Source organism: Arvicanthis niloticus, chromosome 7, assembly GCF_011762505.2.
Source record: "Arvicanthis niloticus isolate mArvNil1 chromosome 7, mArvNil1.pat.X, whole genome shotgun sequence".
Classification (NCBI taxonomy): domain Eukaryota; kingdom Metazoa; phylum Chordata; class Mammalia; order Rodentia; family Muridae; genus Arvicanthis; species Arvicanthis niloticus.
In genome coordinates, this window is record NC_047664.1 from 42,066,865 (window position 1) to 42,087,459 (window position 20,595).

At 45.8% G+C, this 20,595-nt stretch overlaps 1 protein-coding gene across 3 annotated transcripts in view; it reads left to right on the forward strand.

Moving 5' to 3' along the window:
- The window catches only part of Evc2 (EvC ciliary complex subunit 2), a 91,180-nt gene that overhangs the window by 50,762 nt on the left and 19,823 nt on the right, over positions 1–20,595 (forward strand). For all 3 annotated transcript variants that reach the window (XR_004607358.2, XM_034509306.2, XM_034509307.2), the window contains 2 exons: positions 3,446–3,650; positions 4,743–4,859. Coding sequence is in view for 2 of the 3 variants with exons in the window: in XM_034509306.2 (XP_034365197.1) it covers positions 3,446–3,650; positions 4,743–4,859 (322 nt within the window). In the remaining variant the exon portion in view is untranslated. The remainder of the gene's footprint in view (positions 1–3,445; positions 3,651–4,742; positions 4,860–20,595) is intronic.

The following is a 20,595-nucleotide window of genomic DNA, read 5'->3' on the forward strand; positions in this document are numbered from 1 at the left end:
GCGACTACTCCTACAGGACACAGCCGTCCATAGTGACTGACACTCCTGCTTTATCACCAGAAGCTGCAGGTGATAGGTTAGACTCAGCTATGGAAGCAGTGGGATAGTAGATGGCATAACCCAGGGCTCTCTGTCTGACAGCCACACTTCCTGGGGGCACTTGGCAGTTATTTGTGCCAGCTCAGACTTGGCCTGGCCTAGAAAGGGGTCTTTGACACATTGTAAGGGTCCACAAAACATTGCGTGCTGGTTGAGGGGAAGCTGGAGGAGCTGCATACATGGCTAAGTGGAGGGAGAGTGGCTGTGTAGATGGAGAGACCTGTGTTTAAGCTGGATACCAGTCTCCGTGTGCATGTGAGAAAGGTGGTAAACTGCTGCTGGCCTGTAAATGAGGTGATGGTACTGAATCGTTTGGGGGTGCTTTCTGCACTGCATAATGTCATCTGAAGGGTGTGAGCCTAGGCTGCCCTTGGGGACCTGTGGATAGATGCTGAATGGCACAGTGTCTATTTGTAACTCTCCTCCCTGGAGGAAGTTACTCAAGTTTTCCTGCACAGTGCTTTTCCCAGGAACCAATCTTGCCACCGGAAGAACAGGCCAGTTGTGTTCAGAGAGTGGTATCGACTATTTTGTGTGTGTGTGTGTGTGTGTGTGTGTGTGTGTGTGTGTGTGATGTGTGGTGTGCATGTGTGGTATGTGTATACCTGTGTGGTGTGTATATGTGGGGTGTGTGCGTGTATGCACATGTGTTTGTGTTGAGGTATATGTGTTTGTGTGATGTATGTGTGTGTAAGTGTGTGTGTGCATGTGTGTGGATGCACCCATGTGACATATGAAGAGGCTGGGTGGCCTCCATCACTCTCCATCTTATTTCCTTAAGGAAAGGTCTTTCACTGAACTGCAAGCTTCACCATTTCTGCTAGGCTGGCTGGGCAGCAAGCTCTCAGGATTTGCCTGTGACTGCCCCTCAACGATGGAGTTCCAGTTATACACAGCCATGCCTGGCTTTTTATGTGGTTGCTGGCGACTTGAAGTTAGGTTTTCATGACTGCACAGCAAATGTTCTTGCCCACTGAACCACCGTCCTTGTTGCTAGTGATATTATCTGGTTTGCATTACCCAGTCCCCCGGTTGGTCCCATCTCCTTTGTGAGCCTGGCTTCATTTGTTTTCTAGTCTCTGGTGAGTTGTTTTCTTGCCCAGGGACACAAGGCACTGTCACCTCTGCATGGTACGAATGAGACCCTCAAAGATCACTTTTTATAACCACTATTGCTCATTAGTCAACTCAGGTGATACTCGGCCTGGCCCTTCCCACAGTTCAATTGGTGCAGCATTCTTTGATGCGTTTAAATTTCATGCGACATTCCCATTACCCAACGACTATTTCCTTCTATTATATTTGGACCTGTATTTCAGGGAGTGTTTCCAAGGCCAGCATGGAGTTAGCCATTTATGGAGTAATGGGATATCTCGCTTTGCCATCAGCAAACTCTTATGACTTCTCCAGGGGTTAAGGAGGGTCAAGCCACACGCTCACAATGCCAGCTGCTTGCAAGCTTTGCTGATTTGAGACCCTGGGGGTTGTGACCTGAATTTCTGAGGCATTAAATAAAAATGGCTCTTCACTGTGGTTCTGAAACACGCTTTTAAAAACGAGATGGGCTGCGGCAAACCCACTGAGGAAAAGGGGAAATAGATGCTAAGGACTGGCAGTGCTGTTGAGCCCTTCCCACAGAGCCCAAACCAGGTTTCTGGCTCAGTGCTGAGCAGGGCAGGATCCTGTCTCACACATACCTGCTTTCTGCTGGCCACAGGGCCAGTCTGTTGGAAGGCTGACGAGAGACTGTTCACGACAGAGTCCCTGTAGCTCAAGATTCCTTGTTACCAAAGGGCAACAGGCAGAGACTGTCCCAGGAAGAGGGGTCAGGAAGAGGCATTCAGAGTGTGGGAGTTGTTAGATGATGTCAGCTGAGGACCCTGGGCATCCCTGAAAGTCTGATTCTATTTCTATCAGAGAACTTTCTAGAACTTCTCAGTCCCACATTCTACACTCAGATCTGAGCATATAGAGCCCACCGGTGGTGTCCTGCGGTAGGTATTCTACAAATATTTCCTGGTTCCAGAGCACGAACAGAACATGTTTCATGCAGCCTATGTTGACAGAACGCTGCCAGGAAAATCAGACAAACATTGTTTGTCTGCACAGAAAAATGTTTGAAGAACATGGATAGAGGCACACTGGCCAAAGTGGAAGCAAGGAGGGACTTCCTCCAGCATTGCTCATTCCCTGAAGTTCAAGGCTGGGGTGAGGATGATCAGTTAGTAGCCTATATCAGGTCCTCTGATTGCCACAGCCCAGCAGCTAAACCTTGGCTTAAAACCACAGACAGGTTTTTCTCTGTCACGAGGGAGAAAAATGAGGGCCTGGGCAGAGAGCTGAGTCCCCTCTAGAGGCTCAGGAGATGCTCTGCTCCTTGTTTTTCTCGTAGGCTGGGTCATTATTGCCAGCTCTTGGAATCTCTTGATTCATAGACATATCACTTATTTTCTCTCCTTTAAGACCTCCTGGCCGGAACTCACCCTGTGTCTATGTCTCCCACGCTAATAAGGACACCATTCATATTCTGCCTGACTCTTCTCCAGCACCATCTAATCCAAACTTCTCTTATTTGTAGTGACCCCATTTCTAAATATGCCTCATTCCTAGTGTGGTGTCGGTTGATCTTGAATAGATAATCTGGGAGACCCAGTTTAGCCCCCAGCACCCAGGCGCCCAGCGTGGGGCCCAGCATGGACTGGGTTGTTAAATGAGTCACTGATCTCTCATTCTTTTTCCTCTTTTAATTTTACTTATTCACTTGACATCCTGCTTACTGCCCCCTTCCCATTCACCTCCTCCCACAGTCCTTCCCCCATCTTCCCTCCCCTTCTCTGATCGGGTTAGGGGTATCCCCTACCTTGGCACTTCAAGTCTCTGCAAAGCTAGATGTATCCTCTCCCACTGAAGCCCGACAGGGCAGCCCAGATAGAAGAATATACCCCACGTATGGGCAGCAACTTTTGGGATAGTCCCCTTCCCCACTGCTCCAGTTGTTTGGGGCCCCTATAAAGGCCAAGCTGCACATCTGCTCTGATCTTCATTCTTTATTCAGGACTCAGTGCTAGATCTGTGTTCACGGGAAATGAACCTCCCTCCTCTGCACTTACGACATGATGCTTATGTGGCTGGGTGGACAGTGCCTCGTTTGTCTTATACTCTATCAATGTTGTACACTGCACCACATACACTAGGCACTCAAGAAAGGCACACAAAGGCATGGGTATGCATATTAAGCACTTTGCTCCCGCCAGGGATTTAGCTCAGAGATGTTGTGCCTACAGCCTCTCTCCAAATTCTTGCCATCTTGTCTCTGACCCAGTCCATGGTCACTGTCCCCTCCCAGGAAACTCTGCTGTGCAGCCGTCTCACTATCTGAAGAAGACCTGCTCCGGGTGAGGCAGGAGGCACAGGGCTGCTTCACCCAGCTGGACCGGAGCCTGGCCCTCCCCAGAGTCCGTGCAAGAGTGTTACAGCAGCAGATGCAGATAGCTTGGCGGGAAGCAGAGTTTCAGAAACTGGAGCAGGCCCTGGCTGCACCTGAGCTGCAGGTAGGGGCTGTGTCTGTCTGGACTGTCATTGCAGAGGTGAATGTGGACTCTCCAGCTCCTGTGCCTCCATCAGCTCTGAGCTAATCATCTCCTTCCCGACATCCATTACTCTCTAGCCATGGTGGCCTCTGAACACTCCGAGGGCTTCTCATCTTGCTTTATCTTAAGGTCTGCAGTAGACCACAATGGTACCAAGGCCAGTAAGAGCAGTAACCACAGGCAGCCATGAGTATCAGCCTCTCCCCCCTCCCCGAGCCCTGCTCATAGCCACACTCTTCTGCTTCTGCTGAGCATTGCACAGGGTGTCTGGCCTACTTACCCTTGCCTTCAGCACTTTCTGATTCAAGGGTCCTAAAGGCCCTTTTGCACGTGACACAGAGACAAGTTCAGCATGGCTGAGCCATGAAAAAGGGGCTCCGGCCTAAAGGCTGAGGACTGACAGCCACCTTTAGTGACACCTCTTAGGTGTGTTCACCCTCCTGAGCCAGCACAGGCTAGACTTGACCCAAGGCTATAGCTCTGCTTGGCCTGTCTACCTCCTGTCCTGGTGCTGTGTTCTCTTTAGCCCATTCCGTAGACCTCCTCAGGACCTTTGCATCTCCCGGCCTAGGCTCAGCCTCTGCTTCCAGGGAGCCAAATACAAGATGAAGCCCTTGCACTTGCTGCTTCCTCTGCATGCAACATATTTTGTAGTGTAGTCAAGTGTCAGCTCCACGTGACCTCTGCAGAAATCCACTTCTTATGCAGCAGTTGTCACAAAACTGAGTGTCTCCCTACCGCCATGGGATGGGAATTTGCAGGGGTTTTTTGTTTTTTGTTTTTTGTTTGTTTGTTTGTTTGTTTGTTTGTTTTTTGGTTTTTGGTTTTTCGAGACAGGGTTTCTCTGTGTAGCCCTGGCTGTCCTGGAACTCACTCTGTAGACCAGGCTGGCCTCGAACTCAGAAATCCGTCTGCCTCTGCCTCCCAAGTGCTGGGATTAAAGGTGTGCGCCACCACTGACCCACGCGGAAATTTGCAGTTTTAGCCATGCACACATATCCCTTTTGGCTTGGGAAGAAACCAGCATTTCCTCTGACCTGTCTCTTTCCACAGTCCAAGGCAAGAAAGCTGCGTTCCAAGGGCAGAGGCAAGGCAGACCTTCTGAAGAAGAACCTGGAGGATAAGATCCGCCTGTTCGAGGAGCAGCCTCCTGAAGACCTGGCTGACCAGGTAGGGCTGGGCTCACTTACCCCTCCTCCACAGCTTTCTCATCTTAACCCCCAGCACACTGTACATCCTCTTCTCAAATATGCTATACAGGTATGCTGGCATTCCATGGCCAGGCACCACATGCATGACCATTAACAGGATGCCCTGTCCCACAGGGCACAGATGCTGGAGCGATGGATGGACCCTGCATACTTAGCTAAGGCCACAAACTGGTTGGGGCCAGTGAGGGAGTGGAAGAAATGTACATTTCCAGCTTCAATGCCTCTGGTTTGTAGTTCTCTAGGAGGACCTACCAGAGTGAAGTCAGATGCTGTCAAGGGAGTTGTGGCCAGAGAAGGAAGAATTGGTTTGTGGAAGAAAATGGGTAGCCCAGTCTTGACTAAAGACTACTACTGCATTGGTGCAGAGGCAGCCCAGGGAATGTGGGACCCCTCAGAAAGGATGTTCTAAGGCTGTGCTGAGCCATGAGGGGGGTGCGAGTGCATGTGTGTGTGTGTGTGTTGGGGGTGTGCAGAGACAGGAGCCTGGTGGAGCTTGTCAGATAGCAAGCTGAGAATCATGAGAGCCAACTTGCTGGTACTATTGAAGTGGGGCAGCCCACTGAGAGACTGCTCTGTTCCCTGGGTGACCAGGTACCAACTGTGAGTTGCCAGAGACCAGTTAAGATGTAGACCAGTTCCCATCCTCCTCCTGCAACCATGCCTCAGCTCCCTGTACTCTCTGAGTGATGGGCTGCTGAAGAGCATACAGACAAGAAGGTGTTTGAACATTAGCATGGCTGCTGGGCCAATGCCAGGCCTCCCAGAGAAAGATGCTGAGAGGTACCGTTGCTGTGACTTTTTATTTATTCTCTATGTGTGTGTGTATGAGGTTGCAGATGTCTGCATGTGTGTCGAAGCCAGAGGACAACCCCAGGTATCATTTCTCAGGCACTGTCCACCTTTTGTTGTTGTGAGCACCTGCAGTGGACACCAGGGTTACATTTCAGGCCTGAGATGTCTTCTCTCTCCTGTCGCTGTCTGGAGCACCTGTGTCAGGAAAACAGAGAATGCACACAGCTCTAGCTGTTGTGGGGCATTTTCTGTCATTTGCTGATGAGAAATGGAAGTCTGTACACACCATCTTTCTTGTACATGGATTCTTATTGCTATTTGTTGTATGTACTTGGTGTGTGTGTGTATGTGTGTGTGTAGGTCAGCGTGCTCCTGTGTGCGCGTGTCTATGAGGTAGAGGACAGATGGCATCCTATGTCCTCCTCATTGGCTTTCCATGGTTTTCCCTTTTATTTATCTTCAGACAGGCTCTCTTTCTGAACCTGCAGCTCACTGGCTAGCTCAGGAATCTGTCTGTCTCTGCCTTCCAAACACTAGGTTTATAGGCACACACTGCCCGGCCCAGCTCCTTTGTGAGTGCTGGGGATATGGATTCAGGTCTGTTGCCTGCACAGTAAGCGCTTTACCAACTGAGCCATCTCTCCCTGTGTCTTCCCATTGTTCATCTATTACGCATGTAACTGTCCACCAGTCAAGCATCTTTTGCTGCATTTCCCCCTAACATTGAAGCTTGAAGAGTCTTTGTGTAGGGCATAGAAGTCAACATTACCTTTAATGTCTCAGCATACGTGGGAGTGTTAGACTCATTGAACCTCCTCAGTAAACGAGGGCATAGGTGTGAACTCCTTGATGTGTCAAGCATCCTGGAATCTCAGCATGAATTGTTCACCTACCATAGTGAGGGACAGAGAGGAGCTGCCACTGTGCATCTCAGGGACAGTGAATGATCTTACAGCTGTCTCAGAGCAGTGAGCAACAGAGCTGAGCATAAAGCCTTTGCACTTTGCATCCTTTCTCATTAGTGGGTCCATTTGATGGACACCTCGGCTCACCCTTTGCATGCTTCTCCTGCTGTTTTTGATCAGCAGATGTGAGAAGACTCATAAATATTCCCCAGGAGCGTGCGAGGCTAAGCAACAGTGACAGGCCCACGGTTCTGTTCACCCAATGTTTCTCAGTTTGTTTTAATGACACACACCTCCACCATCTCCACATTAATTATTCATTCCCTGTTTCCAGGTCACGTGATGTGTCATCCATGCACACTGCCTTAAGAATATCACACCTGGAGTACAACTTCATTCCCTCTCATCAACAGCATGCCCCCATTGTGCTCCTGCAGCTGCCTGGCCATTAAGCAGAGGTGGCTGGTACTTGCTAGGGCACTTCTTCAAGGTCGTCTTGACTGCACAGCTCATTACTGTTTAAGAGTATTGTGCTCATCTTCGTGTGGCCTGACAAGAGAAAGAGGGGCTGGTATGGTTTCTCACAAATGTCTGTCTTAGAGAGAAGAGGGATGCTCACACAGCCTCAAAGCCCAGGAAGACTCCATTCACTTCTCCATGTCTGTTCTTATGCCTATGTTTGTCCTCGAGGTGGCCCATGCATCTGGATTTCCCTGAAGCGCCGAGAGAGGTGTCATAGCTTCCTGCAAACCCCAAACAAAATCAAGACTCCATTATTTGTGTTCATAGGGCTGGGGTGGAATCCAGGTCTTTACTCATGTATAGCAAGTGCTGTACCACTGGCCCCACACCAGCCCACCAGCTTATGTTTCTCTGCTTATATTTTACCTCTATCACAAATCATATTACTCTGTGTGTGTGTGTGTGTGTGTGTGTGTGTGTGTGTGTGTGTGATTGAGAGAGAAAATGTCAAAAGCAGGTGTTCTTCATCACCATCCACCTGGTTTGTTGAGATGAGGACTCACTTGGAATGTGTCAAGTAAGCCTGGTTGGCTAGCCAGAGCCCCAAGGATCTACCTGTCTCCCCAGCTTTGGGCTTACAAGCCTGTGCCAGCACACCCAGCTTTTTTTATGTGGGTTCTGGGGAGTGAACTCAGGTCCTTATGCTTAAGCAGCTAGTACTTACAGGCTAAGACATCCTGCAACCCTCATGTAGATTTGGACATTTCCGATAAAACTCTTTTTTCCTTCACTGTTATTTTTAAACTTTTACCCTTTAAATTTTTGTCTAACTTATACATACATTCTTTCTAAGAGGCAAATAATTCTAAAAGTCTTGTGCTAAAAAAACTAATAGTAACAAAGGTGAGAGAAGGCCTCCTGGTTATATTTGTGCACACACAACTTAATTCCCAGCAAATTGTTTGAGTTCCAATCCATATCTCTCACCGGCACTCTCTCTTTACTACTTCCTGATTTCTCTGCTTTGGATTATCTATTTGCTTTTCTCTATGAGAAGTGGAAATTTCATCTCAGTGCTGCTCGTGAGCCCCTCCCCTGCCCCACATAGATCAATTAGTGTTTATTATTTCTATTATCAATACTGCAGCGCTACCCACAGATGGATCACAGAATAAACCAATGTTGGTTTTCATCCTAGGTGACATTTTGTTTTTCCTGGAGTTAAGATTGTCCATTTGTTTCTTTTCTTCCTTCCTTTCTTCTTCTACTTTTCTGTGTTCACAACTAACTTATTCTGCTTCTTGACAGTTGACCATTCTGTCAGGACCACCCTCTTGAAGTCATCTCCCTCTGTGCCCAACCAGTTCCCCCTGGACCTGTGTGTCTGGGCCTCACACACAGCTCCTGTCTTGCTCTCCCTTGGGGTCTTCTTTCCTTCCTTCCTTCCTTCCTTCCTTCCTTCCTTCCTTCCTTCCTTCCTGCCTTCCTGCCTTCCTGCCTTCCTGCCTTCCTGCCTTCCTGCCTTCCTGCCTTCCTGCCTTCCTGCCTTCCTGCCTTCCTGCCTTCTTCCTGCCTGCCTGCCTGCCTGCCTGCCTGCCTGCCTGCCTGCCTGCCTGCCTGCCTGCCTTCCTGCCTTCCTGCCTTCCTGCCTTCCTGCCTTCCTGCCTTCCTGTCTTCCTGCCTTCCTGCCTTCCTGCCTTCCTTCTTTCCTTTCCTCCTCCTCTTTTTCTATTCCCTTTCTTTTTATCCCTTTATCTTTGTTTGCAGATGACAGCCTAGGTTTTATCTTGCAAGACTTTGAATCTCTCATTTATATTTTTGTTTCTAATTTTTTGAGACCTCTTCTGCCCTCCCTGAGCTCTCTTTCTAGAGTAAGAGTATTCTTTTGTTGTTGATGCTATGGCTGTTTATCTTTCTCCAAGTATGTGAATATTTTAATAAAGGTTAATTTATTTTATTTTATGGGTAAGTATGCATGTCTATGCCTTTTATCTGTATGTGTGCCACATTAGTACAGGTGCAGAAAAGGGCATTGGATCCTCTGGAACAGAAGATATAGGTGGTTTAGAGATGTGTGGTGTGGATGCTGGGAACCAAACCCAGGTCCTCTGAAAGAACAAGTGCTCTTACCTACTGAGTCATCTTTCCAGCTGCCAAAACTGATGTAAAATTCCTGGGTGTTCTCTGCTTCCTCTGTGTTTGCTGGGAACTCTCCTATGTTCGTGACCCTCCTTGGTGGTCTGCTCATGTTTGCTAGTGGGCTAACAACTGCTCTGGGGCTCAGTGAGGCTATAGACCATGGCCTTCACTTTTGGGAGATCCCCCAATGTATTCCTTCAAAACGAGCTGAATTCCTCAGAGAAAACCACTGTAGTCTTCTGCCGAGGTGAAAAGGTCTGGATGCCCAAGATCATGGGTGCTCAACAGGAAAAGAGAATTTCACAGTTTGTATGCAACTTTGCATTGGAGCTGTCTGATTTCAGTGCAGAGCCTTTTGATGCAGCTGGCTTCCTTCTCTATGCTGAGAAAATTTCCACAGATAATCTAGGAGTCACCTGCTCGTGGAAGGAGGGGAGTGGCCTGCTGCCCAGAGGCAGGTCAGGCAGAGCATCCTCAAAGTTGTCTTATGAGAGGATCTGTCTTTTCTTCAGTTTACTTGTCTATGTTGCTGACGCTCCTTTTCTGGGGCTTGGCACATCCTGCCGAATACAGTATTTTGTTTCTGGTGACTCTACTCTGGCTGGCTGAGATTTCAGCTTGGAGGATCTGTCAAGTCATTTACGGTTCAGTAGTGCACTTTCATGCTTTGATACATATCCTCTGTAAACATGGATATTTTTAAATTAAATTTATTTATTCACTTTACATCCCAACATCAGCTCCTCCTCTTCTTCCAGTAACCCTCACAAAGATCCTCTCCCCATTCTCCCTCCCTGTCTCCTATGACAAGGGGGAGCTCCCCTCTGGGTATCACCCCCCACCTCTTCCCACCCCCAGCCCTACCCCCACCACCTGGCACACGAAGTCACTGCAGGACTAGGTATATCCTTTCCCACTGAGGTCAGACAGGGAGGCCCAGTTAGGATAACAGGATCCACAGTCACGCAACAGAGTCAGGGACGGCCCCCATTCTAGTTGGAGGACCTGAATGAAGATCATGTCGAACATCTGCTTCATATGTACAGGGGGCCTAGGTCCAGCCCATATGTGCTCTTGGTTGGTAGTTTACTCTCTGGGAATCCCCAAGGGTCCAGGTTACTTGACTCTGTTGGTTTTCCTGTGGAGTCCCTGTCCTCTTCTGGCCCCTCAGTTCTTTCTCCAACTCTTCCATAAGACTCCGAAAGCTCCATCTAATCTTTGGCTGTGTATCTACAGCTCTTTCCATTGGCTGCTTGGTGGCAGTTATGCTAGGTGACTGTCTGCAAGCAAAGCAGAATATCATTAATAGTGTTTGGGGTTGGTTCTTGTCCGTAGGATGAGTCTCAATTTGGGGAAGTCATTGGTTGGCCATTCCCTCAGTCTCTGCTCTATCTTTGTCTCTGCACATCTTGTAGACAGGACACATTTGGGTTGAAAGTTTTGTGGGTGGGTTACTGTCCTCATCCCTCCACTGGGAGTCCTGCCTGGTTACAGGAAGTGGCTACTTTAGTCTCCATATTTTCCACTGTTAGGAGTCTCAGATAGAATCACTCCCATAGACATCCTGGTGCCTCCCCCATCTCAGGTCTCAGAGATTGCCTCTCCTACCCACAGCTGATATCAATTCTCTCTCTTTTGCTCTCTCCTTTGCTCTCCCTACACCTGATTCCCCACCCCATCCCCTCTACCACCCAGTTCCCTCCCTCCATCCACCTCTGATATCTATTTTATTTCCCCTTCTGAGAAAGATTCTCCATTCTCCCTTGGGCCCTTCCTGTTATTTGGCTTCTTTGAGTCTGTGGATTATAGAGTGATTGTCCCATACTGGGGTATTTTGACTTCTCACTTTCCTGTTTGTACTTGTTTTATTTGCTTCTCTTCTCTTCCAGTTCCAGCAATACCTCTCCAGTCTTATATTGACTAAGAGTGGAGAAAGTGGATACCTTTATCTTGTCACTGATCTTAGTGTAAATGATTCAAGATTTCCCCCCACTGAGTATAATGTTGGCTACAGGTTCATCATATGTAACATGTTTTATTTTGTAATATGTTCCTTTTATTCTGAGTTTGTCATAAAGCCAACATATTTTTGTGAATGATGTGTATTTTTTGATGAGTTCTTGAATTCAAGTTTTTTGTTGAGAAGTTTTATATTTAAGTTCATTGTAAGAATGTTTTGGGCTTTCCATTTTGTTGTTGCTGTATCTTTCTCTGGTCTTGGTATCAGGGTACCACTAACATCATAAAAACTTTGGTCATGTTCCCTCTCTTCCTATTTTGAGAAGCATTGATATTCTGGTGAAACTCACCAGTGAATCAATCTGGGCCTGGACTTTTTTCAGTTGGGAGATTTTGATTTTAATTACTGCTTCAACCTCACTGCTTGTTATAGATCAGTTTAAATTGTTTATCTTATTTGATATAATTTTAATACATAATATATGTCTGGAGGTTTATCTGTTTCTTTGAGATTTTTCCAATTTAGTGGAATGAATACATGTGTGATGGTCTCTATATGCTCTGCCCAGGAAGTAGCACTATTAGAAGGTGTGGCTCTGTTGGAGTAGGTGTGTCACTGTGGGTGTGGACTGTAGGACTCTCATCCTAGTTGCCTGGAAGCCAGTCTTTCACTAGCAGCCTTCAGATGAAGATGTAGAACTCTAAGCTCTGCCTGCACCATGACTAGATGCTGCTATGCTCCTGACTTGATGACAATAGACTGAACCTCTGAACCTGTAAGCCAGCTCCAATTGAATGTTTTCCTTTATAAGACTTGCCTTGGCCATGGTGTCTGTTCACAGCGGTAAAACCCTAAGATAACATGCTTTCAAGGTAAGACCTAATGATTTTCTGAATTTCATTGGTATCTGTTATAGTGGTTCCCTTTTCATCTCTAATTTTATGTATGAGTCCTCTCTTCTTTTTGTTCATTTGACTAAGGGTTTGTTTATCTTTTTAAAGAATCAGGTCCTTGTTTTGTTGATTTGCATTTTATGTTTGTCTGTTTGTTTCCATTTCATTATTTTCTGCTGCAAAAATAAATGTTTTCTTTTGGGCTAGTGATTTGGGGTTTATTTGCTCCTTTTCCAGAATGTTGCTAAGTCGTTTATTTGAGATCTTTCTGATGTCTTACTAGAGATCTATAAATTTCTCTTCTCAGACCCTTTTCATTGTATCCTGTGGATTTTGCTAAGTTGTTTTTCATTTTCTTTTGGTTCTAGTAATGCTTTTATTTTCTTCTTGATTTCTTCAGAGACTAATTTGCCACTCAGTGGTGTATCTTATATCCCTGTGAGTTGGCATATGTTCTTAGGTTTCTTGTACTGTTCATTTGCTCTGTTCTATTCATATTCTATTATGATCAGATAGAACACAAAAGATTATTTCAAATTTCCAAATACATATTGAGACTTGATTTTTATCCAGATATATCATCTATTTTGGAGGAAGTTACGTGGACTGCTCAGGAAAAAAATATGTATTCTGCAATATTTGGAATATTGTGGAATGTTCTGGAGATGTCTATTAAGCCCATTTGATCTATGATGTCATTTAACTCAGTTATTTCTCTATTTTTATTGGTTTAACTTGTCAGCTGCTGATAGTGAGGTCGTGAAGTCAACCATTGCTGTTGTGCTGGGATTAATCTGTAACAATACATCTAGTAGTATTTGTGTTATAGAGTTGCACGGACCTGTGCTCAGGGCATATATGTTTAGAATCTTAATGTCCTCCTGATGACTGTTCCCTTTGTCAGTGTGAAGTCAGCGCTTTTCATCTTTCCTCATTAGTCTTGGTTTAAAGTCTGTCTTTTCAGATATTCAGACAGTGAAACCCATTTGTTTCCTAGGTTTATTTGCTTGGACCACCTTTCTCCATCCTTTCACCCTAAGGTAGTGTCTGTCCGTTATAGTTAGGAATGTATCATAGAGGAAACCAGCTAGATAGCCCCTACCTTTTGATCAAATCTACTAGTCTGTGCCTTTTTATTAGGGAATAAGACCATTAATATTTAGAGTTATTACTGCATTGTTATGCATTGGCTCTTGCCATTTTGTTGCTTTCATAATGTTTGGTTTTGTTCTCTTGTATAACTATTATTCTAGTGTGGTTTATTCTTTTCTGTGGCTTCATGGGTGGAGTTGTTTTTCTCTTCAGCCTAGAGTAATTTCTTCAAGTATCTTCTGTAGAGCAGGTTTGTGGTGGTTTGAATATGACAGCTAAGCTTAGGCAGTGAGAGATATAATAGAACAAGTATGTGAGGAGAGGACATGTTCCAGCTCCAGCAAGCAACAGAACTCGGCAGCTCTAGCCATGTGGCTCTGGCTTTAGTGTGACGTATAGGAGGAGACAACTGGGACAATTGATCCTGGTTAGCTGGAGCTAAGAAATTAGCAGTCATTAAGAAGGTACCAGCAACCACCGAGATGAAATCTTCTGGGAAGTGTTTTCTGAGAGCACAAGAGGCTGTGTTCCAGAAATAGCCAAGGTTGTACCTCACGCTGCAGCTGCACTTGGAAATCTGTAAGAGTCACCCAGGTGACTACTTTTGAAGGCATGAAGGGGTCATAGAGAGCAGCTAAGGCATGGCTCTGTGAGAGTCCAGGAAAGGCCATTAGTGAAGGTGCAGCCTCAGTTGCCCAGGACAACTGAGGGCCCAGGACTGAAGGGGCCATGCAAAGAAGTGAAGGGTTGGCGACATGAAGATAGTACATGAGAGACTATTAGTAAAGCCTGCTGTCAGCAGAAGATCCCAGCATATTGGAGATGCCAGTACCATGAGATGGTCATCAAGAACAGCAGCAGCAGTGGAGTGGAGTCAACCGGAACCTTGAGTGCTATAGAAGGCAGAGCTGGAGAAGTGACCCAAGCCCTTTGGAGGAACTCAGAAGATCATGTGTGAATCCCAGACATTGGAACAAGAAACTGTAAAGTTGAAGTTGCCTTGGATACTCCAAGATGTCAGAGATGGTGGAGTTATGGGGTACCTGCTGAGGAACACTGCTAACAGGGAGTGGAACCAGTCTAGGAGAAAGAAGTGTGTTACAGTTACCAAAGCTGAAAGGAGTTGAGCATCCGACATGGTGGTGCAGAGTTTGAAGATTGCCCAGCTGGGTTTTGGTGTTGCTTTGGTCCAGTATTTCCTCACTATGATGTTTTAGAATGGTAAATATATGTCATGCTGGAGGTATGTGGTCAGTTTTTTATTTTAATTTTATAGGGGATTACAGTTAAGTGATTGGATGAATCTCAGGAGAGACTCTGAACTTTGGACTTTTAACATTGTTGAGACTGCTATAGACTATGGGGACCTTTGAAATTGGACTAAATGTATTTTGCATTCTGCTATGGCTAGGTATGGCCCCCCCATAAGCTCATATGTTTGAACAAGTCTATGGGGGCCAGGGAGTGGAATGTGATGGTTTGAATATGCTTGGCCCAGGGAATGGCATTATTAGGAGGTGTGGCATTGTTGGAGTAGGTGTGGTCTTGTTGGAGGAAGTGTGTCACTGTAGGGGGTGGGCATTGAGATCCTCCTCCTAGCTGCATGGAAGCCAGTTTCTCCCGTTTGCATTTGGAACAAGATGTAGAACTCTCAGCACATCCAGCACCATGCCTACCTAGATGCTGCTATGCTCCCCACCATGATGATAATGGACTGAAACTCAGAACCAGTAAGCCAGCCTTAATTAAATGTTGTTCTCTTATAAGAGTTACCTTGGTCATAGTGTCTCTGTACAACAATGGAAGCTCCAACTAAGACAAGTCTTAATGATTATAATTGTTATAATGTGACATTATTTATTTTTTCATTCAGCTGTGATAGATAACTTTTTTGGGATAGAGTTCTCTCATCTGGCAGGTATTGCCTTTCAGGACTTGAATCTTTCCAGGCCTCCTGGATTTCAGCATTTCTCTTGAGCAATTCTCATTGTTCTGATGGGTGTGCTGTGTATGTGCTGTTTCTGTGCTTCTGTCTTGCAGCTTCCAATATACACTCTGCTCTATACAGTTAATGTCTTCATTATAACAAGATGAGGGGAGAGTCTCTGGCCTGTGTGTTCAGAGTCCTAATTACCAACTGTATCTGGACTGGCACCTCTTTTCCTAATTCTGGGAAATTATTATTATATTAATCATATTATTATAAATAATTCTGTTATTATTTGTTTGAAAGTGCTTTCTATGCCTTTAGAATGGGATTTTTCTCCTTTCATGGCCATTATCTGTTGGTTTGGTCTTTTGTAGGGTCTGTGTATCCTGGAATTCCTATTGTTACAGTCTCATTTTGTTTCTGAGCTTGTCGGATGGCTCCAGCTCTTGCATCTTGTCTTTAGGATCGATACTGCAGCCTGCTAGTGTTCTGTTGTGTTGCTGACAATCTCCACAGAGCTTTTAAACTGACTCATTGATATTTTTATTTCTAACATTTGAGATTTGTTTTTCTTCATATTTCTGTCTCTGTTGAAATCATCTTTCATATTCTGTCACCATCTCCTTTTTCATTTTGTGCAGCTGTTTGAATTAACTCTCCATCAGGAGTTCATTTTTCCTTTCTGTTTTTTTTTTTGAACATACTTATCATCATCACTTTGATCTCTTTGTCTTGGGTTTTCTCTAACTCACCCTCTTTAGAGTCCATCACTGTAGGGTTAATAATTTCTGGAAGAGTTATATTTGTCTTAGTATTGTGTGGGGTTTTTTTTGGGGGGTCACTGTTGGAATTTACACAACTGCTGTTTTTTGTTTGTTTGTTTGTTTTGTTATCAACTATTTTCTCTCAAATGAAGTATTTACAGTGTTCAAGTATGGGACCTGGTAGAGTTGATTGTGTAGTTCCCAAAATGATTCCTTAGTCCATGAGCTCTGAGTGCCTGTTGTAAGCTCTACACCATTTTCTGGGCAGGATGATAACTGCCGGGTATTAGCAAAGTGCAAATGTAACAGCCGGCTGTCAACAGTGACAGTGTGCTGTCCACTACAATTTTAGTCAAGTAGATTAGGAGTGGGAGGGGAAGGAGGAAGATAAAGATTAGTTATTAGATGGACTTTGAAAAGAAAAAAATGAGGTGGGTGAAGAAGTTGGGAGGGGTAAGCTGGGATCCTGTTAGGGTGCATTTACTTTAGCGATTGTTAAAGCTACAGATGGTTATAACTGAGGCATAAAAGGAGGAGAGGATGGAGATGAGAGAAAGAAGACAAGACACAGGCTTAAGTGGTGCATGGGAGATGTGTGGCTGGAGAGTGTAGAGAGGAAGGCCTTCTAGGCTGGATGAAGACATGTACTCCTACGTCCTAGCTGGGCAGCATACAACAAAAGCTAAAACGTTCTGAGACAGCTAAATAAGATTAGAAGGCAAACTACAGAAAGTAAAGGCTGCAAGGGGGGTTTATGGAGTGACTTGCTGGTACAGTTGGACTGAGGTGACAGCTGAAGTTCTCAGCTCTCTCTTGCTCCGGCATTGTCTCACTGTGCTGTGGGTAGCAGGGCCGCAGGCACTGGGGGGCCTTTGGTCCTCTCTAGCCTCTGTGCAGGTCCTGTCCTGATAATTCTCTGAGACCTCCGCTGTTTGCTGTATCCCTCTTCTGATCCTAGAGATCCTGTGTACTTGAGGAAGGCCCTGCTAACACCTCACCTGTGCATCTCCATGTGTTTGTTTCTAGACCTGTTAGGAAGGACTGGTGTGATTTAGAATACCATAAAGACCCTGTGGCAGGGGCTGGCTTGGAGGAACCTTAGAGGGTATCTTGGGACACAGAAGGACCTTCCTTGAGCTGCTAGTGTTGTCAGGGAAAACTAGGAAGGAAGTTGTTTGAACTTCCTATTTAAAACAAGAGCATTTAGCAGGCCTTGTTCTCAACTGAGTTGTTGTTATTTGAGATGCATGAATATGTAAGGGAACCAGCCATTAATACCTCATAGATATGCAAATCTGTTCTTACCCAGGATTCTCCCCCAAGGATTCAAACCTGACATAGAGGAATAATCTCACCAGGTGCTAGAAGTCACAAAGTAAGCTTTCTGAAAGAAGAAAGGGAGATTGTGGGAAACTTTTAAACATTCCCTGTCCATGGCTTTCTCAGAGGACATACAAAAGGCTTTGGCTTTCCTTGCATTGAAGGTTTTCATTTACAATAACCTGGAGCTGTCCCTCAGGGCCACCACACTGGTTGTCTTCTCTTTGGCAGGGCACTGTGCCTTGGGAAGGCTGAGGCTTAAGGAGCTTGTAAGGTCTACAAAGGAACCAACAAGTCAATGACAGCATGGGCTTTGTTCCTGAAGAGACCTACTGGGCCAGGTCCTCTAGCATAAGGAACCAGAGGCCGCTGTCCACCTAGAGGCTAGAGGTGTGGGAAGGAGACTGGTATCCTCTGGCTCATGGCCTGCCATTGTTAGGGAGGTTAGGGAAATGAGGTGAGCGGGTTAAGGGTGGTTGAACATCTCTCCTGGTCAGCCATCAGTGAAGGCTCATTTTGCTGAGAGAGCAGATATCCAGAAAACCAACTTACTTTGGTTTCAGTCCTTGTCATTATTTTAGACTGAAGGGAGGAGCTTTACAAGTGGCACAGTCCTAGCTCACCTTCCTGACTGCTCCTCAGATCACTGGAGAAGTGGGTGGAGCTCTGATCTATGTAACTGCCTTCTGCAGGTGGAGGCCAGTGTCCCAGGAGGTGGGCCTTACGAAGATCTAAGTCTCAGGAGCTCTGTGTCTTTGTCTTTGCCTTCCTGGTTCTGGAACGACCCTGCTATCTTAACTTAGAACAGTCTTGTCATGCCCTTTCCCTCTAAGAATGGTATCTTCCTTCCCTTCCTCCACTGTCTCCTCCCACTTACAGACCTCTGACTTTATTGATGATCTTCCTTCTCTTTTTCTTTCTGTATTCATTTATTTTTTATACAGTACAGTTTAATAATATTGTTTCCCCTCCCCGAACCTCTTCCAGATCCTCCTCACCTCCATACTCAGCTCATTTCATGTCTGCCCACCGAGAGAGAGAGAGAGAGAGAGAGAGAGAGAGAGAGAGAGAGAGAGAGAGAGAAAACAAACAGAAACCCAGTAAGACCAAAAAGAAAAATCAAATCAAACCAAATAAGAAGCACACACACACAAATGTAATCCCCTTTGTGTCAGCAATACCATGTGACATAGTAACATTAACCATCTTACTTGGGTTCTCACTGCTCAGTTCAGTGACATCCGTTGAGACCCAGAACGCATGACCTTTACAACCCACATGAATTGTGTGCCAGGTTGTGCTTTGGGAACAGGGATGAGCAAGAGATGGTGGAAGATCAGACTTTCTCCCATCTGAGTGCTAGAGAGCGAATCACCCTCTGATGTTTTCTAAGGCCGTGGGGCATCGGACAGCACACATAACCGGATTACATTTGAAGGTTTTTGAATCTTCTATCTTCAGTTCCTTAAGTCAGTTTTTAGAGTTTGTTGGGGAGACAGAGAAGATAGTTATAGGGCAGAGAAGAGAAAGGTTTTACCTGAGGTTCCATTACTAGGGGAGCAAAGAAATGAAGGTGAGTGGTAGGTTATGTCAGGTGATGGAAAATAAATAAGTATGTCAGGTGATGGAAAAGCATCTCCCATGGCAAGTCTGGCTGTCTCTGACAGGGATCAATCTGGAAAAGTGAGTTACTTTAATTTCAGAAACTCTTGTTGTTCAATGACAACGGTGGGGCAGAAGAGGGGAGCTTCACAAGATGGTGTGATCATGGCTAACATCCCTGACTTTACTCTTAGATAAGTGGAAATGACCATGGCTGTCATTCTTGTAACTGCTTCCTGCTGGCCACAGGCAGTATCCTCACCAGGGGAAAGGAGGTCTGGGGTAGTCTCTAGTATTGGAAATTTTAAAAGAGGAATGCACTGTCAGCGTGTCTCTTGGCTGTTTCCTGGATACAGAACTTCACTCTAGGATACAAAGCGTGTTTGGCAATTTTAAAAGACAGTGTAGAAATCTATACCCTTTAAATTAGGGCTCAGGAAAGCAGGCAGGTTCAGTAGTGGAAGTCAGCAAACAGCCATATGATAGGAGGTGGGGAGGGTGTCCAAGGCTGAGTGAGGGGCCCAAGGTTACAGGGAAAGCTTCCAGGCTCTGGCAGAGCAGTCCATCTTCTTTGGCTGGTTTTTAGCCTCTACCTATTAGTTTCAGTTACCTTGGAGACCCATCCAGGATGGGTACCTGGTTCCCCAAACTAGATAGAGATTGGGTCTAGTATACTGTCCTGAGAACCTGGCCTGCCTTTCTCCAGCAAGCCTGTATTTCTGAGGAATGTTGTGCTTGCCTTGGTGCTATGTGCTCTTCTGGCTCGTGTGGGGGTTGCAGGTACAGCATGTACCTGCACATGAATATAGTCCTTTGCAGGATCTCTATTCTGTGTGGATTCCATGGGTCTCTGAGTGTCTGTCCTCTCAGGGAGCAGCACTACCCTTTTCTTGTTCCTATCTTGACTTACCCCTAGCCCTCTGTGCTTCTGGAGGGCAGGTCTGAAACTTTCGAACAGGGCTATATTCTTCTGGGGGACATGCTGGGCAGTCATGACAAGGATCTGAGCTGTGGTCTTCTGGCAGCTTCAGCTTCAGCCTAGTGTCCTTGCCCTGCTCCCTCTACAGAAGCATCAGGTATGAACGTGTATAGTAAAACATGTCACATGGCAGGTCAAGACCCATCGGCTTTGGTTTTGGTTTTATGTGTTGTGTTAAATCATACCATGGATTGTTTACCAGTATAATTACTTTTAAAGGCTCAACTCCTTGTATTGAAGTCCATTCACAATTTCCTGAGCCACCATCTAGCTCTAGAAATTTCCATCTTGCAAAACTAAACCTCCACACCAGTTTCACAGCACACAGTTCTGCCTCCTTCCATTTGCTTTCACCCCAGCTGCTGGGAACCACAGTTTCCACTGAGTGTGGCCATACAGAATTTGTCCCCTTGTGGCTAACAATTCTCATTAAGCCTAACTCGCTCAAGGCTCACCCCAGTGAAGTTTCCTTCCTGTCTCTTATCAAATCCTGTTTTGCTCTGTGGATGTAGTTCATTTATCTGCTCATCCATTCCTGGCAGTGGGCACAGTTTTGTTTGTCTTTTGGTTTTCATGGATGAAAGTCTAGAAAACTCTAAAGGTAAAATGAAAAGCTTGGAAAAGATGTGGGTTGTCCATCTTTCTTTGTGATTGGCGCTTTATTCTCCTGGCTTGGGGACTGGAACACACAGAGTGACCTCCTTCTTTCCCAGGCTTGGGGAGTAGGCTTACAGTGTCTATGTAGGAAACATAGGAGGTGTTTTGGTAGTACCTGGGAGGCTGAGACAGGAGGATTACAGGTTTGAGGAAGGGAGGGTAAAGAAAAGAAATAGAATATAGAGGCTTTATCAAGACAG